Genomic DNA, 20,508 nt, shown 5'->3' with positions numbered 1-20,508 from the left:
CAGCACTTTGACTGTTGAGAGTATAAAATGAGGGAATTACTTGCTTGGAAGGGAAACGTGGGGGGGGGTGGTACATTGCCTCGGGGGAGAGGAGCTTTTGTTTTCTAGGAATACACCTAAGGCTTTTTGAATGTACATGTCTGATACCAGTCTTTTGTCCAAAGTTTCAAAATAAAAGCTGGATTTGCTGTGCCAGCTAACCCAAATCTTCTGTAGAACCAGCTGGGCTACACTAACTGCTTGTTTGAAGGCCCAAGAGTAGAAAAAAGAGGAAAGAAAGAGGTAAGGGCGGTAATCTGCAATAATCTTTTGAATATTTGGATGCCCAGTATTTTAAGATTGAAACCAGAATTTAAATGCCCACTGTAACCCTTGCCCCTCTGCATATTGTGACCAAGTTCTAGACACTTCTTCCATGAAACTTCTGGCTAATGATTGTGATTGAGTCTTCTTATGAGTCTTCTGATTTTCTTAATAGAAAATGTGAAGTTGGTTGCTTGAACCAGTTGCTTTAATGACTGTGTACATCTAGCATTAGAGTGGCTGAACAAAAAATCAAGTGCTTTAATTCAGAGTAGGCCAAAGATACTGTGTGCATGTTGTGTATCAGGAAGCTTTAACAGATTGAGCCTAGTAGCTCTTATCTGCAGAAGTGTTAAAGTCAGGACCTTGTGAAAAGAACAGGCAGATTTCCACAGGAACTAAACAAGGCTTTAGTCAGGAGTAAGAATACTTCTCTGTGAAGATATGAAGGTTAATTCTTCAAGATATAACAATCCATTTCTGCTTTTGAGGAGATAAATGTTTGAATGTAATCTCAGCCTTCTTCCTTTTAATGATTGTTTCTGACATCTCTTTACTATGAAGATAAAAAGCGTAGCACAACCTTGCTTTCTTCAGCTAATTTTGGCTAAATACAGGCTTAATACAAGATCAAAGTGTTCCCTTACTGGTCCTGCTCTAGGGAAGACACGTTTGCTTGCTTTGGACAAGGACTGACTATACTTTTAATTGCATTCCTTCATTTCAGTAACAATTCATAGTCACATTTTGATTTGTGGAATGAAGTCACAGTCATTAGCTGGTGCTCTGGTGCTTTCTTTTGACATCAGCAGTGTGCAGCCTGACCATAGACATTTAACCTCTTTACACCTCCACTGTGCTATCTATAAAGTAGATCTGTTTCAGGTTTAGAGACACGGATGAGAAAAATACTTTCTTAATAGAAATTTTGAGATAATCCTTGTAAATTTCCTTAATAAACTGCAATCAACTATTTGAACTACTTTTTGCAGTGTACAGGTATCTGCAAAGTAAAGCTGTATGTGAAGAGGAATGTGATGGCAGTGTTCAATGTCAATTGCTCTTCCATCCTCTTCCACACCCAGTTTGTAAAGAGGCTTCCCACTGAACTCGCGCTGTTAGGAGATACAATGATCCGTGTGCAAACTGTGCTTATACTTTATTAAAAAATAGACAGCCAGTAAGTAGCTAAAGGTTCAAATGAATAAAATACCAAACTTTTAAATTACAATATTAAAGGCTTATTTTAACAGTCACAGTGGTGAACGAAATGGCACGTTGGTTAGATACACTATAGGGAGGCATGAGATTACATTGGGTAGTTTTCAGGTGTAACTGGTATTTAAGAAAAATAAGTATTCTGAAGTCAGATGAGGAAGAAGAGCCCCAGCCATTCTGTTGGGGTTAAGCCATCACGCAGCTGTGGAGTCAGGGAATACAGCTGCCACCAAAGCAGCTTTGGGGCTTGACTTCTGCTCAGCAACAGATCTGAGGTAAGAAATGATGGTAGGACGATCCACTTCCAGACTCAGGTCTGTTAGATGGTGTGCAAATTATTTTCATTATGTTTGTGTATATCCAGAAAACAGCATTTATATTAACATCAGTCTCTACTCACATGCATGTTGTGAACCTCCTGTGGTTACAAAGCAACGTCAGGAAAACAAGGAGTGAAAGATGCATTGTCCTGTCAGCAGAACTCGCTGAATTGAGAGGATTAGTGTTAATTTCCCGAGAGCACTTTGCTTTTTAAACTAAGTTACCAGCTGCACTGTTAAAGTTCCATAGCACAATATGAACCAAGAAATGTATAGACATTTTTCTGAGCAACTTCCTCTATCTCTGTGAAAGAGACCCATTGTCTTACATTCCAAATGCAAGTCCTCGATCAGACCTTCCCCTGTGATTTCACTCTGTAAGAGCTGCAGATAGGACACAAGGGGGATGCTCAGGAGTCGATCCTTCCATAGGAAGAAAACACTGTGGGAAGAAAGAAGATCAGTCAAGAACCAGTGCCTAGCAGCATTTATGTCCTTCATGTAAAAGGTTTGTGTAGTTTAATAGTGGATTTCTAGGTCACTTTACTATCTCTCTTTTCATTATTGTAAGGCAGTTAATTTTACAGTGTGATAAAGAAGAAAAATTATATATATCTTACATAGAAGGGATTTTTCCACACAGGTCTTTTTTTCCTGGTTAGCAGCAGTTCTTGCATAGGTTGACTATACCAGTTTTCTTCAGGGAGAAATCACATACATTTCATCCAAGCTTCTGAACTTTGTCACACCAGTAAATTTTAAGGCTGCACTAGTAACTGATATTAGGGATCTGCCTTGTTGCGATTATCTCTATTTTCCTGGCTCAACAAGCTCTACTTAATCTTCATAGTGAAGTGAAACTTTTAAGTACTTACTTCTTTCTCTCAGCCCCTGCCCAAAGCTGCGGTAGACATGAACCAGTGCCCAAAACAAAACGGATTTTATTGCAACAGAAATGAAAGAGCCGATAATGAAAGCAGCTTCTAGGGTGTATGAATTCCCTTTGCCCCACTCTCTTATCACCTGCAGGAAAACAGAGACATACAGCAATTAACACCTAGTGCCACAAAACCTTGAAGCCATAAAATGCGATCAACCCTAAATCTGTGAAAGGAGTCACTAGATAGTATGTGGGGGGGGGGGGGGGGAACCCAATCACTTTTAAACCATCTTGCTTTCCTGATGACATGATTCCCTGGCTGCAAACCGGCAGGCTAAATGCATTATACCTCTGCATCACTGAAGTCATATGAAACAGTATTGTGCCCAGATTGAACAAGCAATTAAACTGGAGATAAAGAAACCAGACTTCATCTTACATCTCAGTTTGTTTCTGCTGTAAAATACAGAATGGAGTTATGTTCCCTAGCTGTCATTGTACTATTATTGTCATGTGTGTCTGGGGTGGAAAGCTTCATGATCCCGTTTTCATTCCCTGCTGGCCTGATTACTGTGCTTATGATGTTAGTAATTGCCTCACCTGTGATCCAACACAGAGAAAATGGCAAATTTTAATTAAAAGCAACAATATTTATATCCTGCAGCTATCTGCTGCATTGAAGAAGGATCACTGCTCCAACAGGGTTAGTGATTATCAGGATGAGATTTTAAAAAACCCCAGTTCTGACTCCTTTGATCTGTTAGCAAACCTAACAGTGTACCCCAAATCAAGATGCTAAAATAACTGGGTTTGGAGAAGTGACTATATTACAGATCTAGCACAGAGAAGTATTGCATTGCATGTCCATGTCCTCATTTGCTGGTCACTCTTGTGTGTTCATTATCATGCAAAAAAGGAAGGAGACTGAGCTACTTTCAAGTTGTTATGTTATTCTTATATCAGAAGCCATCCTCTGTACTTTTCTTCCTAACTGCAGTACATATATAGCCATCAAAGACAGAGTGTGGTCCTTTTGTGCTTTGCTAGATCAAACAGGCACATGAGTAATTGGAAGAGCCTGATTTGACTACATCCTTCAATAAATAAAACCCCAAGGACTGGATGGACTTTTATCAGTATCTGGAGATTATTTCTGTGAAGAATGAAAAACATTGGCTCCTCTCAGCACTCAAATCCTTGCCATAATGAACAATCTGCCTTGTCCTTGCCCTTTTTCCTTACCTCCTTTCCTATGCGCTGTGGGAGGTGCTGGGGTGTCCTAATGATAAGTGCTTTATCACTAATACAGTGCCAAAAAAATGCCTAACACTGGAGTTTGTTTGGCTTACACTGTCTTTTGTTTTGGCTACAATCAGGATGGAGAACTGGAGATGCTGCCTAAGAAATTCTTTCAAATATAATGACTTGAGGCCCTGCAGATGGTCAGATGCTCTGGCACCACTTCAGACCTCTTGTGAAGGAGAGGAGGCGTTTTTTAGGAGCTATGTATCTTCTACTGGAAGATCTTGTGGTATCTTTCCCTAATCATTCTGGACACTTTGCCAGTTGCAGAGACTTCCAGAGCCTCTCCCTCTGACTAATCTGTTCAAGAGCACTTTGGCCTGGTTCCTGTGTTGAAAAGTTGATCCTGAAGAGGTAGAACATGCAGTAATGAAGAGGCCTGAGCCTTGCTTCTCATTATTGAGCAAGTAAGTTGGATGAATTACCGTGTAAAGCAGGTAGATGAGAAAAGCTACTTCAGGTATGTTCTGAGTCAGAAAAATCCACACTAGAGGCTTCAGTTCTTTTAAAATCTGTAAAATAAGATGAAGTACATACAGGTTTATAACTTGCTATATGCTCTATAAGGCTACATATAGTTGATTTTTCAATAGCATTTGAAGTGTTGGTCTAGCTGAGCTCTCAGTTACAACTTTGCTCTCCACTTGCCTTCTTTACCTATGTTTGCAGCAGGAAATGTGGTCTCTGTTTTCCACTGATGTACTCATAATTTGGATTTGCTCAGACTTCAACAAACTAACATTTTCATCGCTAACAGACTGAAAGTCCTCTATGACTTTTTTCTCCACCTTTGTTTCTACCACAGAGAAGTCACTGAGAACCAAATGTGGGAGAAGCAAGAGGATTTAACTGTCAGGAAAACTTTGTTTCACAACAAAGCTTGGGACCTTCCTGCAGGTAGCAGCTTGCAGCGCTCCTAAACTGGAAGGGCAAGTCTGAACAAAGGAAAGAAAACCAGCTGAGTCACTGGGAATGAAAGCAGTGACAGCACCACTGCTATGATAAGATTTGATGTATCTGATCAATCACAGATTCCCCCCTAGACCAGTACTGATTCTTCTGCAATGGTCAAGATGCAAACTTCTACAAAAGCATCAAGGGAATTATCCCTCCCATAAAGGAGTTTGTTCTCTGCCACCTCTACTACTATTTCCCATTTTCTGTGGTACTGCATAGTGCCCCTCTTAGGATAAGACCAAAAGGGAAAGTAAAAAAAAAGGCTGAGAAACAAGAGGAGGAAAGAGAGAATTAGTAATTAATAGGAGAAGAAAGAGAAATAATGGAGATAGGAAAATCCACTAACGTAAATGGGCGAGCACATACATAAATAGAATTAAAAATATTAAATAATCCACTTGTGAAATGGCATCAACTCAGAAATAAGGGCACATGAGGTTTAGCTCTGCTTTCAGGTACTGCAGGTACCAGAAACAACTGGGTATGAGGCATTCCCAAGTTTTCCCTTCTGTTATGCTTATATTTTCTGGTGGATTATGTATATGTTCATAACTTTCTTACCCAATAACCTCACAGCAGGTGCAGCTTCTGAGAGCACCAAAATAGACCACAATGTGTGTTTCTTTACTGCTGCATCACCTGCAAGGAGCTAATTGTGGAAAACTTGTCTGAACAGAGTAAGGAAAAGGAGTTCTTATTGTCACCCCTCTGTCAAGCTGTCTACATTCTCTAGTCTGAGACAGAATCTTTTTTACCTTGGCTGCTAAGCTACTAGACTTTCATGAAAGTCATGAAGTTCCTGCTGCCCCGCGGCGCTGCCACTAATTTAATGCTGTATTTAATAATTATGCACTTCCTATTTCTAATTAGACATGAAGCTGTTAACTTCTTCCAGAAGATAAATGAGTAATGTACCTAGACAGGGTAAAAAGTAGCTTTCAAGTGGTTCTAACATGGGCGGTTTTGAGCAAAGGGCAAGAACATGTACTTATCCCTAGGACATTTACTACTTGAACTATTAAGAAATATGTTTCCTATTGCATAAGGAATATCTAATATGTTAAAACAGAAGACTACGTAACTAAGCACCTCTTTCTTTAAAGAAAGTGTCTCTTTTAATACCTGAAAGCAAATCAAGGCAAAGCAAAGAATTTGTGAATAGCAACTGGTCAGATCAACTTTGTTTCTGATGGTGGAAGAAAAGTAGCTGAAAGGTTTACATTTTAATCCTAGCAGGAAAATAGACCTGGTTCTGATTCCTCCCTTCTGTCCACACACGCTACAATTTAACTGAAAGCAAAGCTCCAGTGCTTCACAAAAGTATACAAGGAGCCTAACATTACCAATGTATTTGAAAAGCTCAGTGCTTGGTGCTATCTCCATTTTTAGCAAGAAAAGCCATCAAAGTCAGCAATTTACCTGAATGGTTAAAGCAAATACTCCAGGAGCCTAAAACAAACCAACAAACCCCCAATCCCCCTAAACTCCTTCCTGGTAATAAAAGACTGACATATCTGATGTACTTTGCCCCTGCTTCTGCAATCACTCTTGGAACAGAGTTCTCAAGGTATCAGAGGAAGTTGTCTGACTGGCAGAAGAAATCCTTATGTTAACCTGAAAACTGTCACTGACCTTGAAAGAAGCTGCCCCAGTAAAAGACCACTCATCTTTTTGATCAGGTTTCCTAAGGATGTAAGGCCTGTGCAGTCTCACTGTGTCTGTATATCCATCTTCTTAACAACTTGGAGGAGTGTTGGCAGTTTCACCTAATCTTGTCAGACAGGTAGAAATATTGAAGACACTGTGATCCCACAGGTTTCATTAAAGTAGGTGATCAAGGACTGAGAATAAAACAATGTCCCTGAGAAAGGAATGATGACAGTGTGATCTTTCAGCCTGTATGCTTACGTGAGAGAAACAGATTTATAAGAAACCTGACTTCATTATTGTTGGTGCTCTTGTTTTCTGCTGGGATCCATTCTGGAGCCCTTCCAGTTAGCAGTGTTATGTAGAATGGGATGGCTGTGCCTTCCCAGCCTGTGATAATTGCTCAGGGTGTAGCAGTCTCAGGAGCTGACTGTTGACTTGCTAGTGTTGCTGTTAACTTAACACTTACTGCGATGATGCTGATGGACACCTTCAGGCAGGCCCAAAGAACCCCTGTTGCTGAGATGATGTTATGTAGAAGGGTGATCTCATGCAGGCTTATCAGAAGAACACACAAGCAGAGCTGAAGGAGAAGAGGCAAGGATTTGGTAAAATTACTGGTTTGAGACCATACAGCCCATCAAAAAAATATCTGACACAAACTAGGCAGTCTTAAGATATTCTCAACAGGAGAGAAGAGAACCCGGGGGAGAGAGATCTGTACCTGTGCCTGAAGATCAAAGGTCAACATAGAAAAGCAGAGGTTCATCATGAAGTATTGTGACTGTAGGCTTTCTAGAGCACCCCCTACTCGAAAGGCCATCATGCTTTGACTCTGGATGAGGATGATGGCACAGATCACATCAAAGGAGCCAACCAGGAGGATCAGAATGAAGCGGGCCTTATGGGAGAGACAAATAAGGATGTGACTGGCCATGCAGTGAGTAAATTATTTGACATTTATGCTACTTTCAGATACTGTCATAAAGAAGCCCATAGAATAGATCAGAGAAACAGAGTTGCAATTGTGGGAGTGCACATTTTGTTACTCAGTGATAGGAATAATTCAGCCTGATTTTTATATTATCATGTATCTCGCTTTTCTAAGATTTTCAAACCCAGAAAGTGGAGAAAAGTTAATTGAAAGAAGGAGACTAACCAGGAGTTTTGGCTTTTGCTCAGCAGAGAGAACTGTGAAGTTGACAATGGACCGAAACATCACTAGCAGGATGGAAAGAACAAAGACGATGAGCTCCTGGCGATTCTCCTGCAGGATTCCTCTAGTCACATAGTATACACAGAACACTGGGAAGGAGAAGAAAGGGCAGTAGTTACCAGGTGAACAGAGACTGCACGTGGTGCAATTTTTCAATGTGCTCAATCCAGATGACAAAATGGAAGTATTAAAACTGTAACTTGGGCTTCTCAGGCAAGAGTGTCATTATTCTTACCAAGGAGCCTGAATCACATATTTAAAATGAGGACTCCCCTGTGTTTAGCATGCAAAAAAAGCCATCTGTGCTATCCAAACTGGCAGCTATGGGATGTTACTCTTAATACTCTATTGAACATTGTGTTGAACAGTGTATTTGAATTAAATGAAGCAACAGCATTTTTATTAAGAACTGTAATTGCATAATCCTCCCAGTGAGAGTAATTCAAGTGACTAACAAGCAATTTATTACTCGTACACGTACCTTTACAGCATTGTTTGTGTGGTTCTGACCACTGTAAATGGCTTGTGTGTTGAACGGAACTTAAACTGGATTCTTAACGGTGTATTTCTATTGTGGAAGTTTTGAAACACCCCACCTGCAAGCTATAGTCCAGGAAAGAACTGGTTCAGGAAAGTTCTGAGTTATGTTTTTGTAAAACACATTGCTATCATTGCTGAAGTCCACATTGTTTTGAGAAAGCTTAAATAAGGAAAAGGCTTTCCTTTCATAAAAGCAGGAATCAGTTCTTTGTTCTTATCTAGGATGCTCCTGCAAACACTAGTTAATTCTTACCGTAAAGAAAGTAACAATAGATTTATTTTTCCACAGGGTTACTTCCTTAATTCTACACATCAATTTCCTTTTGCTAGGCTGGGACAAAGTATTGTAGAGGTTTTCAAGGTAAAATCATAACGTCAGTCTCTCTAAACAAACCTTCCAGTGAAAGAACTTCCTTTTGGGTTCTTTTCACTTTTATTAGCAGCAATTGAGAAAACTGCAAATGATTGGGAAATCATAAAGTGAATCATGGGATTTTTTGGCATGCTTATGACTTCAGGAAGATTTAAGTCAGTATTCCCTTGTTTTGCAAATTGAGCTCCTAAATCAGAGGAAGACTGTACAAGTAATTGGAAAATTCAACTTTTAATGAGCATTAAGATTTTTTTAAAGACAGCAAATGCACATTTCTGAAGTCAAGGACATCCCTTTGGTTTTAGTAAGTGAACAGTTTTCAACAAATTAAATCCCAAACCCTCTTTAAAGTAAATATCTCAAGTGGTAAATCCAAGAAACAGCCAGGGCCTCTATTTTTCCTTAAAGAGCTATCATCAGTTCTGTCAGTCTGTCTGCCCCATAGAAAACATGGGGTTTGCATGCTTATGGAGGTTAACTTACACATCTCAAAATCTCAAGGTAGGCAAATCATAGTTTTAACATGTTCAATGAATGATAGTATCTTTACTGACTAAAATGTTGAAACAACTTCAGTTTACATTAAAGCTTTGAAATCTGAAGCAATGTGTTAAAAACATTAAAACATTAAAAAACATTAAATCCTTTTCCTGATTTAAACCAGAGGTTTGTGAGAGGGGTGCATGTCCTCCTGCCTGTGCATTGCAGCATAAAATACCAATCAGTGGAAGGTAGGAGGGGGAAAAACAGACTAGCAAGCATGCTTTCAACTTGCCCATTTATAACATCACAGGATTCATCTGGTTTATGACAAAGGTTCTTCATTTTCCTTTGAAGCCCAAAACAGTGGTTGCTAACAAAACCAGCATGTGAGAGGGGAAGCACCAATGCTCTGTTCTAATGTAGCAATTTGTGTTGGAAGGCTGAGTCCTGTGTGAAAAGCTGTTAATCAAAATGGTGTTTTAGGATAAAAGTATTGTTTGGATGTGGCTAATTATAGAATCTAGAACAAATCTATTGTCTTTGTTCCCTCTGGATGAAAGCTGGGAAGCAATGACTGATGATGATGAGTGTGCCCTGCTCCTTCCTACACTCCCAGTGTAGGAAGTACTCCCATAGTCTATTCTTTTCTACACTGTTTTGGCCAGCAAGCCAACAGCCAAGAACTCCTAAAGCCATTGAAGAAGACTCCCAAAAATACTTATAGATGTACTTATTTTAGTGTTAAGTTTCATTTCTACTTAATGCAAATGGAGCCAGGAATATGAACATCCGTTTCTATTGAAGCTCTAATGGGAAATACCGAAGGAAGTTTGGCTTTTGTTTCCAGTGGGACAATAATGATCAGACAAAAAGAGTGCTTTAAAGAAACAAGGTCCTTATTCTCTTTTATTAAAATACTTCAGGTGAAGCGACATCCTTGAAGGAACTTAACACAGAGAGATGACTTGATGTTTTCTTTTTCAGATCAAGCTATGTATGTTTGGTTTCTTGCCATGTAAGAAGGTGCCATGAAGCTAACTACAACTCAGTATAAGCATGGCTCATGTTGGAAGATGTATGCTCTATGACAAGCCTTGGAGCTTGGATATCTCTGAATTCCCCAGAGTATTATGGCACAGACATTAAAATGGAAAATGGTAAGCCCTGAACATTCACTATGTTTTACGTGAAGTGACAGTGGTCTGAAAGCAAAATCATTGCCACATCTGCCTGAGGAAAGGCCAATGAGAAAGCAAATTATAGGAGAGCTTCCTAAAACCTGAGTATCTCTTCATACTATTCACACATGAATCTACTGTGAATGACACCACATCTATTAATGGTCCTTCCACTAAAATACCACTGGGAAAAGCCACAGTGGGAAGAGCATCTAGCTTCCTAGCGCTGAGCTATAGAAGATTCTATGTGGAATGCATCAGGCCAAATGGACTGAAATAAGAAACTTCAGTTGCTTAATTACTACCCTGGGGGAAAATGTATTTGTTTTAAAATACAAACAGTGTGTTTCTTACCAACTCCAATTAACTGAATAAGAGAAATGGTGAAATCTTCCTCAGTCTGTCGAACAAGCGTCTCTATGGTTAGCCCTATGACACTCAGCAGAGACAAGATAGTGACACAGAAGTAGATCTTCACAGGAAATGAGAGCTCTGAACAAGGCTTTATCTGTAAAGGAAGAACATTCTTAAACATGTAACGCAGTACAAACTAGTTGCTGTTCCTAAAAAGATGGCACCAGGTCAGCAATGCCTGCTTCGCTTCCATGTGGGATTGGCAGTGACAGGAAAAAGGCACTGGAGTTGCTGGGAGCTTGGGCTGAGCTCCCGCTCCATTGGGATCATGCAGCATTGGATGGCCGTGCTTTTCATGGACATCAGGAATGCTGCTTTCTGCACATGCAGGAGCTTTTGATGAGTTGCGTGTTGCGTACTGGAACCCACAGGTTTATCGTCATTGTTAAACAGGTTTATTTAAGTAAAACCAGCTGGTTTTGAGAACACGGCAGTGCTCGAGTCACTGCACGGTCAGACCGAGGCACCAACAGCCCCGTGCCTGTTTGATAACACAGTTTTAACGGGCATCAACCCCGTCTGCCCTCACGTCCCCGACTTCTTTCGGACTCTCAGGATGCCTTTACCGGGGGAAGCAGTCACCGCGGGACGGTGTACTCACTGGGCCACAGGGCGTGGGGATGAGCTGCCGGTGCCGGGGGGTGAGGTTCGGCTGGGGGGGGGCTGCGCTGCCGCTGCAAAGGAGAGAAAATGGGAATGGGAACGGGAATAGGAATGGGAAGAGGAACGGGAACGATCACCGGAACCGCCCGCCCCGCCGGCAGGGACCACTTGCGCCCTCACAAGTGGGCCGTACCAACCGGAGGAGGGGGCGGAGAAGCAGCCCAGGCCCCTCCCCTCTCCGGCCCACGCCCTCCCGGGTAACGGGGCGGGAGAGCGCCGAGAGCCACCCTCCCCTCAGCGCTTGGTTCCGCCCGGCCTCCCCTCCCGCCGCCGCCGATGGCGCTCCGCGAGCTCCCGCCGCTACCTGTCCTCGGCGCCCTCCATGGCCGCTCCGGTAACGGTAACGGGACCTACATGGCTGCGGCGGCCAAGCGCGGGTTCCGGGCAGCGCCTGCACTTCCGGGGCAGGCCGGGCGAGCGCGGGACGTCACTTCCCCGTCCCGGGTAGCGGGATGCGCCGCTCCGTTGTGCCCCACGCTTCGGAGCCCTCCTCGGGCGGAGCGGCCGCGTCAGGGGCAGGCGGGCCGGTGCTTCTCGTCCGGCTCGGTGTGAGGGGCAGGCCTCGAGTGAAGCGCCTGGCGGAGCCGTGTGTGGGCTCAAGCGGCTGCTCCCGGAGCTGCGTCCCCTGTAACCTCCCTTCCTTTGTGCTTACTGTTCTTTTGTGGTGGTTTTCTCCCCAAAATGGCGCCCCGTTGTCCGCACGTCGCGACAGGGCAACAAACGGGTGCTGTGACAAAGGGGCCTGGGCCCCGGCTCCGCTCCCGGCGAAGGGCGGCCGCCGGCGAGGCGCTTTGCCCGCTGGGGGCTGTTGGCTCCCGGGAGCGCGCCCGCTCCATCCATCACCCATCCCCGCAGCTCGGCCCTGGGGGCGCTGCGCGGCGGAGGCGCTGCCCGAGGCTGGGGTTGCTCCGCCCGGTGCGACCCGGGAGCGCCGGGGCTTTGGCAGCGGGAGGGAGCGCCGGGGCCGGGCTGTGCTGCAGGAGGAGATCCGCCCGCCCGGAGGAGGTGGGCGGGGATCGGTGCTGCTTCATGCAAAGGAGGTGCGCTCTGCAGAGGAAAGTCGGGTGTGAAGGTCGAGGTACAGCGCCGCTCCCGGGACGGGATCTGAACCGCCGTGAAGCCGCTCTCCCATTCGGGATGCTCGGCCGGCCCCGAAGGCTGCGGGATGCGGAACACCCGCGGGTCTGCCCGGTACCCGGTCCGGTGAGGGCAGGGAAGGGTTTAGGACTGACTGGAAGTACAGCTGGACTGCGAGAAATACTGGGCTATTTCCATCTTATTTTTCACTTTAAGATCTGTTGTAGTGACAAGATAATGGGGAATGGCATTAAACTGACAGAGGGGAGATTTAGATTAGTTATTAGGAAGCTCTTCCCTGTGAGGGTGCTGAGGCGCTGGCACAGGGTGCCCAGAGAAGCTGTGGCTGCCCCATCCCTGGCAGTGTTCAAGGCCAGGTTGGACACAGGGGCTTGGAGCAAGCTGCTCCAGGGGAAGGGGTCCCTGCCCGTGGCAGGGGTTGGGGATGGAGGAGCCTCTTAATTTTCGATAATTTCTTTAAAAACAGGGTTAAAAATTGACATGTGTCGGTGATAATCACATTGACACAATTCAATATTGAGTTGGGTTTATCTCTTGCCAAGCTTATTCTCTGTATTTTTCCACCTTTAACGCAACATTCTTATTGCTAACATAGTTAAAAGTTGGAGAAGATACAAGGAAGAGTGCAAAACACGCTGCACGCTGTTCTTTTGAGCTGCAAGACTGATTCTGTGTGTGTCATCCAAGAACCAACCACTGCCACGTTTTCGTCTATTGGTAAACATCAGCTGCGGGTTGGTCTTAAGGGAGGATGACAGAATTGGTTCCAGATGGAGAACTCTTTCAGCTCATTTAAGATCTTCCAGTTGATTTCAGACAGCAGGTCAGTAATTTAAGTGTGTAGTGGTGTTCTTTTTTGCTGTTGTGCTTCCTGCCATGTGTGGTATCAGTGCTATCAAATACGATGCCAGTGCTGCTGAGGGTGGGAGTTTCATTGTGCATAAGTGCTTTTGGTTTTACTTGAGTAGCAGAAACAGAAAAAGTATTACAAAGTTGTGATAACTGTTCTGAATGTGGAGGGCTTTTAATACAAGTATATGGTTTTAACATGAGTGTGTCAGAGGGGCTTGTACCTCAGCATGCTGCTGGCTTGATTTCCTGGTAAAATGGCAAGAAATTAAGGGGATGGGGTGGAAACCTTCTGTGCATGGCTGGAATACCAGAAACAGAACCAGAGGGATGGAAAATTTCAGTGTAAAGTAGTTGCTGTTTAGGAAGTCAAAAGTGAAGCACTATGTTTAACTCTTTAGGACATATTTATGATTTATTTCGAGATGCTATATCCTGTTCACATGCTGACAAAATCAGCAGCAGCTCTCGCTATAGCTCTTGGTTTTTTGCTTGCCATTGATTATTTCTTGTGCTGCCACTGTTATGATGCTATGATCTCATTTCAGGCAGCTTTTCCCAGACGTCCAGTGATCCCCCTCCAGTGGTTACTTTTTAACTGCATAACATTCTCCATCTTGTTTATCCAGCAAATTTCCTTCTGGATAAAAGTATTTCAAGTGTAGTTTCTCCTAGTGTTTCTTGAGGAGCAGAAGAGGTCCTGTCCATCCATTCTCATCTGACTCGTCCTGTTTTCTTCTGCTCTGAAAACAGACTGCAAAATAGGAAGCAGGAAAGCCAATGGTGTGTTTTAGTGTTGTAGATAAGCTGCTCACATGCAATTTCTTTCTTTCTTAATATGGACTTTGAATCTGTTAGCATTATGATACCAACTAACATTACATGACTTAAGAGTAAAGGTCACTGTACGTTTTTGTTAGTCCCTGTACTCTTCTACTGTAACTGGTCATACTTCAGGTAATTTACAAAAGGAGAAACCCGTGGTTGCAAGTGATTTGATGCCTTTTCCTGTCAGATCTTTTAAAAAGGCTTTAAGAATTATTGCGAATACTAATATTGAATTGCAAGCTCACATTTACCAGGATAACTGTGGTTAGGATTACTAGAACTTACAGTCCTTGATTATTGACTCCAGTTGATAACAGGTCAGTTAGTGCTAAGGGAACAGGCTCCTGCCCAGATCTTCTGGGCTGTGAAGATTTTTCTTATAAGAAGACCTTAGACTGAGATCAAAGAAACTGTAGAATCTTGAAGAGGAGCTCATTGTAATTGAAAAGGCTGTGTTGACATGTGAGGTCTTCTGTGTTTGTGCATGCTGTTTTAGATCTCCCTTATCTAAGTTCGTGCTTAGTCTTGGGATCATATTAGGAGTGCAAACTCCAGTCTGACAGACAAGCTACTGAAGTCTTTTTTTAGCTTTTGTAAACTGCAGGTGAAATGTGGTATCTTTGCTGCATCAGGGATTTCAGATGTCACTATGTTCAGAGCTACATGCTTTTTTACTTCTTTCTCTATTTTTTTCATTCTAGGCAGAAAAAATGGAATAGACCACACAAAGCAGGAGGTGAAGCTCATCTTTATGCAAGATGTAATTTGGAGGACCAAGTACACTTCTTCAGGCCATGGGAGACGAAACACTGAGCACATGATAGTTTTGTTTCATCCAAGTGCCGTTCTGTGCTAAGTCAATGTTGGTTTGTGTTAAGGACAAGTACTGATTTCTTCAGGTCAGCATGTCGACTGTGACAAGTGCTCAGACACCAGAGGAACCCAATCCTCCCCCCCTTGAAGAAAAACCAAAGGGAAAATCACTATTTCATTTGGGTTCACTCTTTGCTAACAGGAGTGAGAAGTTTGTAATTGCTAGGAGTGACAGTGTGCCAGAGGAGAACGTGCTGAAAATAACCATCACAGAGACCACAGTCATTGAGTCGGACTTGGGCATCTGGAATTCTCATGCTCTCATCTACCTCACTTTGTGGTTTTTCTTCAGCTTTTGCACCCTTTTTCTTAACAAATACATCCTTTCATTACTGGAAGGAGAGCCCAGCATGCTAGGTAACCATATTTCTGTTACACTTTAATTCCAGTAAGATATTTGACAATACCACTTCCTCCAATATAAAATTGACAGACAAAATGGTTCAACTGAAGTGAAAAAGACCTAGTTAGGAGGTGTGGGTTGGATCTTGGGGCTGGGAACTCAAGAGTTGTGATCTCAGCCTGTGAAGGGGAATCTGACACTGTCCTTTCCTCCGCTTCCTGAAAGGTGGTGTCTGAGAGCTAAGAGCCATAGAGCAAAATGCACTTCTTTTTCTGTGTTGGAGGGTAGTGTGGGTTTTCACAGAAAATAAAATCTTGTGATTTATGCTGTTTTTCCCTCTCATCTTTCTTTAGGTGCTGTTCAGATGCTTTCAACCACCTTCATCGGCTGTATCAAAATGTTTGTTCCATGCTGCTTATATCAACACAAAACACGCATCTCTTATCCACCCAATTTCATCATGATAATGCTGTTTGTTGGATTAATGAGGTAAGTGGGTAAATAATTCCTAGAGATCATTCTTCTGAACCTAAAGAAATTATAATGCAATTCTTTTTTTATTCTAGATGTCAAAGAGTAGCTCTTAAAGCATTGTTCTTTCTGCTTCATTTCCTGTGGTGTTCCACTGCAGATTTGCAACAGTTGTCTTGGGTCTTGTCAGCTTGAAGAATGTGGCAGTTTCATTTGCAGAAACTGTGAAAAGCTCTGCACCTATTTTTACTGTTATCATGTCTCGGATGATACTGGGGGAATACACTGGTGAGTACTTCACATTGAGATGTGATTTCCACTTGCACTCTCATGCTCTTTGCTTGAAGAGATTTTGCATCTTACAAGATGTAAGCCATAGAAATAATACAGAAGCCACGTATAGATTGCTTTGTGATGCAAATGGCAGAAGGCTGGAATGAGCCAGAGGAAGAAGAGTTAATTCAGTCACAGAATAAGCAGGGAGATTATATTCTTTTCCTGTCATTTGGTGAAAAAAGATCCATTTTCTTTCTCCAAGGGAGATTTATCAGTAAGCACATGTCCCATATTGTTTGCAAGAGCACCCTGCTCTTGGCTAAGATCTGTGTGCTTTAAAATTCAGTCACATAAGTTGCTCGCTCTTTCAACTAAAGAAATTAAGGTGGAATTTAAGCGTTCAAAAAACTACAGTATGTGGTACCTGTAACTGGAGGTACAGGAATTAAACTCAGATTTCAATTTTTCCTTTCCCTTGCAGGATTGCTGGTTAATCTCTCCCTGATTCCTGTTATGGGTGGGCTAGCTCTGTGTACAGCTACTGAAATCAGTTTCAACATTCTAGGTTTCTCGGCAGCTTTATCTACTAACATCATGGACTGGTAAGGCAGTGACAGTTTCACAATGTAGAATAAAAGATATTTTTTAGATAGAAGACAATTGTTGCTTGTAGCTGGGTTTGTACACTACCTTATAGTGATAGTATTTAAAGTTATTTTAACAGAAGATAGAGTTTCTCTATCATATCTGCTAGCATTAATGCGATTAAAAAATAGTTCAACTCTTAGTTTAAACGAGTTAGACCAAACTTCTTTCTGTAGTTGTATAATGTGTGGCAAACTTATCTACCCATCTATGGGAAACAACTTTCTGATTATCTGTCCTAGCTAAAATACAGGTAAATGGTGTTTGTGTTTTCCAGTTTGCAGAACGTCTTTTCCAAAAAACTACTCAGTGGAGATAAATACAGATTTTCGTAAGTATTAAAAATATTTCAGGGTTGCTTATAGATGGAATCTGGGCTGCGTAAGAAACCATGTCTTTATGATTATAGTGCACCAAGATTTTCTTAGACTGTTTACCTAGATCATTTTATCAGGGAAAGAAAACTCCCCTATCCTCAGATCCCACTGCAGCAGGTTTGAGTTTCATAGCTGACTAAAACTCTCAGCATACCCACAGTGAGTTCTCTTTGCACAGAAATAACTCAGTACTCTGTTACCGTAAACCATCCGTTAATGTTTTTAGGCATGTAGAAATGATCTTAAGAACTCACTTCATGTTTTAACTATGAAACATGAGCCAGGAGTCAAAAAACTTGTGGTAAAATGCACCTATAGCTGTGTGCATGTACTTTAACACAGGATAAAGTGCTAGTCTTGGTCTGGAAGGCCTGTGCCTTTTATCTTCATCTCGGCCAACACAAAAAGCAAAACACTATCTTTGCAGGAGACTGCTAAATTGATTGTCCCCAAAGCTTGGTAAATGGCATTTATTACTTTTGATACCTGTAAATACAATAATGATGCAGCTTTCTTCAGCTCTAAGAAAAAGGAAGCTTTTAATCATTTAATCATTGTTTCTTTCCCTTTGCAGAGCCCCAGAGCTTCAGTTCTACACAAGTGCTGCTGCAGTGGTTATGCTTATTCCAGCCTGGATATTTTTCATGGTAACATAGATTTATGTTTTCTTTTTTTACTTGTGAGCAGAATGTGCAACTGGGGTTAGGTTTTGTTTTGCTGATATTTAACTGTAAAACTCTCTGCTTATAATGAGTTGAATGGGAAATCACTTTTAGATTTGTTTATAAACTAAACTCTTGAATTCCTCGTTTTTTGTTGTTCAGGATGTGCCTGTGATTGGGAAAAGTGGGAGGAGTTTCAGCTACAACCAAGATATTGTCATACTTCTCTTAATAGACGGAGTCTTGTTCCACCTACAAAGTGTTACAGCCTATGCCCTGATGGGAAAAATTTCTCCTGTGACTTTCAGGTAAAACTGTTCCTGTGTCAGGAACACTGTTTTATTTTCTCTTTTTCTTGCTTAGTATTGCTCTTGAGAACTAGGCAGTAAAAGTATTGTGCAAAGAAAGAAATAATGGAAATGCGTAAATGCATCAAGTGAAGAAGAAAACTTTCCACATCTGGATGGGAATTGTGATTTGCTCCCAGTGATTTGAGCACTGTGATTTGCTCCCTCACTGTGAGGAGAGCAGCATTTGAGCCATGCTGTTTTGCTTATGGAACAGGGATATTCTATTCAGGTTTAACAGCCATTCCTTAAAGCTGGTTAATGAGGAACACTAGATCCAACATTGAAGCTGCCATTTGCTTCAGTACAGAATGTGAGCAATTACTTCTGTCTCCCTATTTTCTGAAGCATGACACGTCTCAAGCTGTATTTACTGAATGATGTGTAATTTAAAGGCAGCTTCCACCTACATTGTCAGATATCAGCACCTTTGTTAGGCTGTTGCACAATTCTGATTCAATAATTGCTCTTCTGTATGGCTAGCCCTAGGGCATCTGGGGTAATCCTGGTCCTAAACTCTGAAAGTCTTAAACTTGTATGTGGGATATGAGAGCTTTCTTTGGCCTTAATTTCTATTTTCCTTTTCTAGTGTTGCCAGTACTGTGAAGCATGCACTGTCAATCTGGCTAAGTATTATTGTGTTTGGTAACAAAATCACAAGCCTCTCAGCCATTGGGACTGTCCTAGTGATAATTGGAGTTCTACTATATAACAAGGCAAAGCAGCATCAGCAAGAGACTATACACAGCCTGGCAGCTGCAGCCCCCCAGTCTGCACAAAGTACAGCTGAAGATACTGAGCCACTGATTTCCAAGGATTTGGAACCGTATGATTAATGTGGCCATTCATTCTTCCAACCTAGCATAGCTCAGAAGAAGGAACTCTTCCTGAAAGTGGTTGTTTCTTCAACTGTTGATGCTGATTCAGTACCTTTGAGTTCATGGCAGGTCAAGCCTGGGACTTCAAGCAGAGAGAAAACAATGGGAAGAATCCAGTAAGCCTGGATGTACCGAGAAACTGGTGGACCAAACAGAGGACCTAATGTCATATAACGTGGTAAATGTGGGCTTTATTGTCTGTCTTTGGCTGCAAGTAACATACAAGCCTGTATTAAAGAAAGAACTTCAGTGTCTTGTGGGAAAACCATTCCTTTCTCCCTCCCCATCAAAATACTGTGAAAACATAGACCCATCACTGTAATTTACTTACTTGCAGTGGAATGAGATTGGTACATAACTGATATTTGTAGTTGGGTGTTACTCTGTGTTGCCTGCACCCTCCATCATTTGTGTGTATCATAGAGCCGGAAGAAGGAAGCTCCTACTCTCCCAACAAGTGACTTATTCTGGTATGTGTTTAGTTGAAGGGAACTCTAGCAATGAGTCCATGCCCCAAGGCAGTGACGAGCAGCTATTTCTGACCACAAAGCTAGGAATGAAAAGTGATTTTTCTACTGAACTATAGCATGGAAATATTGCATCCTGGTTGCATTGACAATATTGAAATGCAAGTGTACACACCTGTACCTACACTGTATAAATGGAGTGTGGAATTCACCATCTGCAGTTGCTTAGAGGTAAAAAACACTGAAAAACTGTGGTGACAAAGGAAGCAGGATCTCTGTATTTCCATAAGAAACCATTTTACTATTTTAATTTCTCGTATTTTATTGTGTATTTCTGTTATGAGGAAATATTTTGGTATTATAAGTTCAACAAAATGCTGTCTTTTAGAAACTCAGGGTTATAATTGTGACCTGTGTGCAAATTGTTTCTGTCATTTCTGCTTATGTAAAGAAGCTCAGAGCTATCTGTGACACAGATGGAAGAGAGGTCACTAAAGGGAGGAACATTAACCATAAACTGAGGCTGATCTTAGTTTCTACTGCTCTTAAGTTTTCTTTCTGAAGGAAATTCTGTTTTGTGGTAGATGGAAGATTAAAGGTTAACTTTTCATCTAAAAAAACCTTAAGTATTAGAAATTAGTTTTGGTAAAAAAAAAAAGGCACAAAACAATTCAAATGGACTTTTTGGTGACAAAACTAACAACTAAAATGACCTGGTTCTTAGTAATTGCCACTCTTCTGACCGCAGCGTGGAGTTAGAAGCAAGGATAAAGTGGTCTTTATAGGAAAAAGAGTTTCTCATGGGAAGTTACCACTGGAGTTCCTGCAAAGTCTTTAGCTCAAGCTTAACACTTCCACATTGTTTGTTGTAGCAAGCTGTTCCTGCAGGAGCAGAAATGT

The 20,508-nt window shown here is 42.0% G+C and overlaps 2 protein-coding genes and 2 long non-coding RNA genes across 6 annotated transcripts; 3 read left to right on the top strand and 1 right to left on the bottom strand.

Moving 5' to 3' along the window:
* Window positions 1-68: 68 nt before the first annotated feature.
* Window positions 69-2,979, top strand: LOC130598152 (uncharacterized). Its single transcript, XR_008971949.1, has 2 exons — window positions 69-282; window positions 1,296-2,979. It is a non-coding gene; the product is annotated as an uncharacterized LOC130598152 (long non-coding RNA).
* Window positions 1,448-11,973, bottom strand: LOC130598150 (uncharacterized). Its single transcript, XM_057407304.1, has 9 exons — window positions 11,799-11,973; window positions 11,433-11,505; window positions 10,772-10,925; window positions 7,787-7,932; window positions 7,352-7,528; window positions 7,097-7,210; window positions 4,449-4,535; window positions 2,717-2,864; window positions 1,448-2,283 (listed from the first exon to the last, which is right to left on the bottom strand). The coding sequence occupies exons 1-9, from the start codon at window positions 11,816-11,818 to the stop codon at window positions 2,252-2,254; spliced, it is 951 nt and encodes a 316-aa protein (XP_057263287.1). The 5' UTR covers window positions 11,819-11,973; the 3' UTR covers window positions 1,448-2,251.
* LOC130598151 (uncharacterized) lies at window positions 7,829-10,778 on the top strand. Its single transcript, XR_008971948.1, has 3 exons — window positions 7,829-7,965; window positions 8,827-9,257; window positions 10,224-10,778. It is a non-coding gene; the product is annotated as an uncharacterized LOC130598151 (long non-coding RNA).
* On the top strand, window positions 11,667-19,390 carry SLC35E2B (solute carrier family 35 member E2B). 3 transcript variants are annotated; one of them, XM_057407301.1, is made up of 10 exons: window positions 11,667-11,828; window positions 13,188-13,415; window positions 14,971-15,499; window positions 15,839-15,974; window positions 16,117-16,244; window positions 16,714-16,834; window positions 17,155-17,208; window positions 17,829-17,901; window positions 18,079-18,224; window positions 18,853-19,390. In XM_057407301.1, exons 3-10 carry the CDS (start codon window positions 15,175-15,177, stop codon window positions 19,097-19,099), a joined length of 1,230 nt encoding a protein of 409 aa, XP_057263284.1. In that variant the 5' UTR covers window positions 11,667-11,828; window positions 13,188-13,415; window positions 14,971-15,174; the 3' UTR covers window positions 19,100-19,390. The 3 variants fall into 3 exon arrangements, with proteins under 3 accessions (XP_057263284.1, XP_057263283.1, XP_057263285.1); XM_057407300.1 differs by having other exon boundaries at window positions 11,667-11,834; XM_057407302.1 differs by lacking the exons at window positions 11,667-11,828; window positions 13,188-13,415 and having other exon boundaries at window positions 14,653-15,499.
* The last annotated feature ends 1,118 nt before the right edge of the window (window positions 19,391-20,508 follow it).

The sequence above is a fragment of the Pezoporus wallicus genome, unplaced genomic scaffold, assembly GCF_028554395.1.
Source record: "Pezoporus wallicus isolate ANWC-B61680 ecotype Strahan unplaced genomic scaffold, APGP_CSIRO_Pwel_v1 contig_14689, whole genome shotgun sequence".
Taxonomy (NCBI): Eukaryota; Metazoa; Chordata; class Aves; order Psittaciformes; family Psittacidae; genus Pezoporus; species Pezoporus wallicus.
Note: the sequence above shows the minus strand (reverse complement) of the source record. Positions and strands in the feature narration are given on the sequence as shown.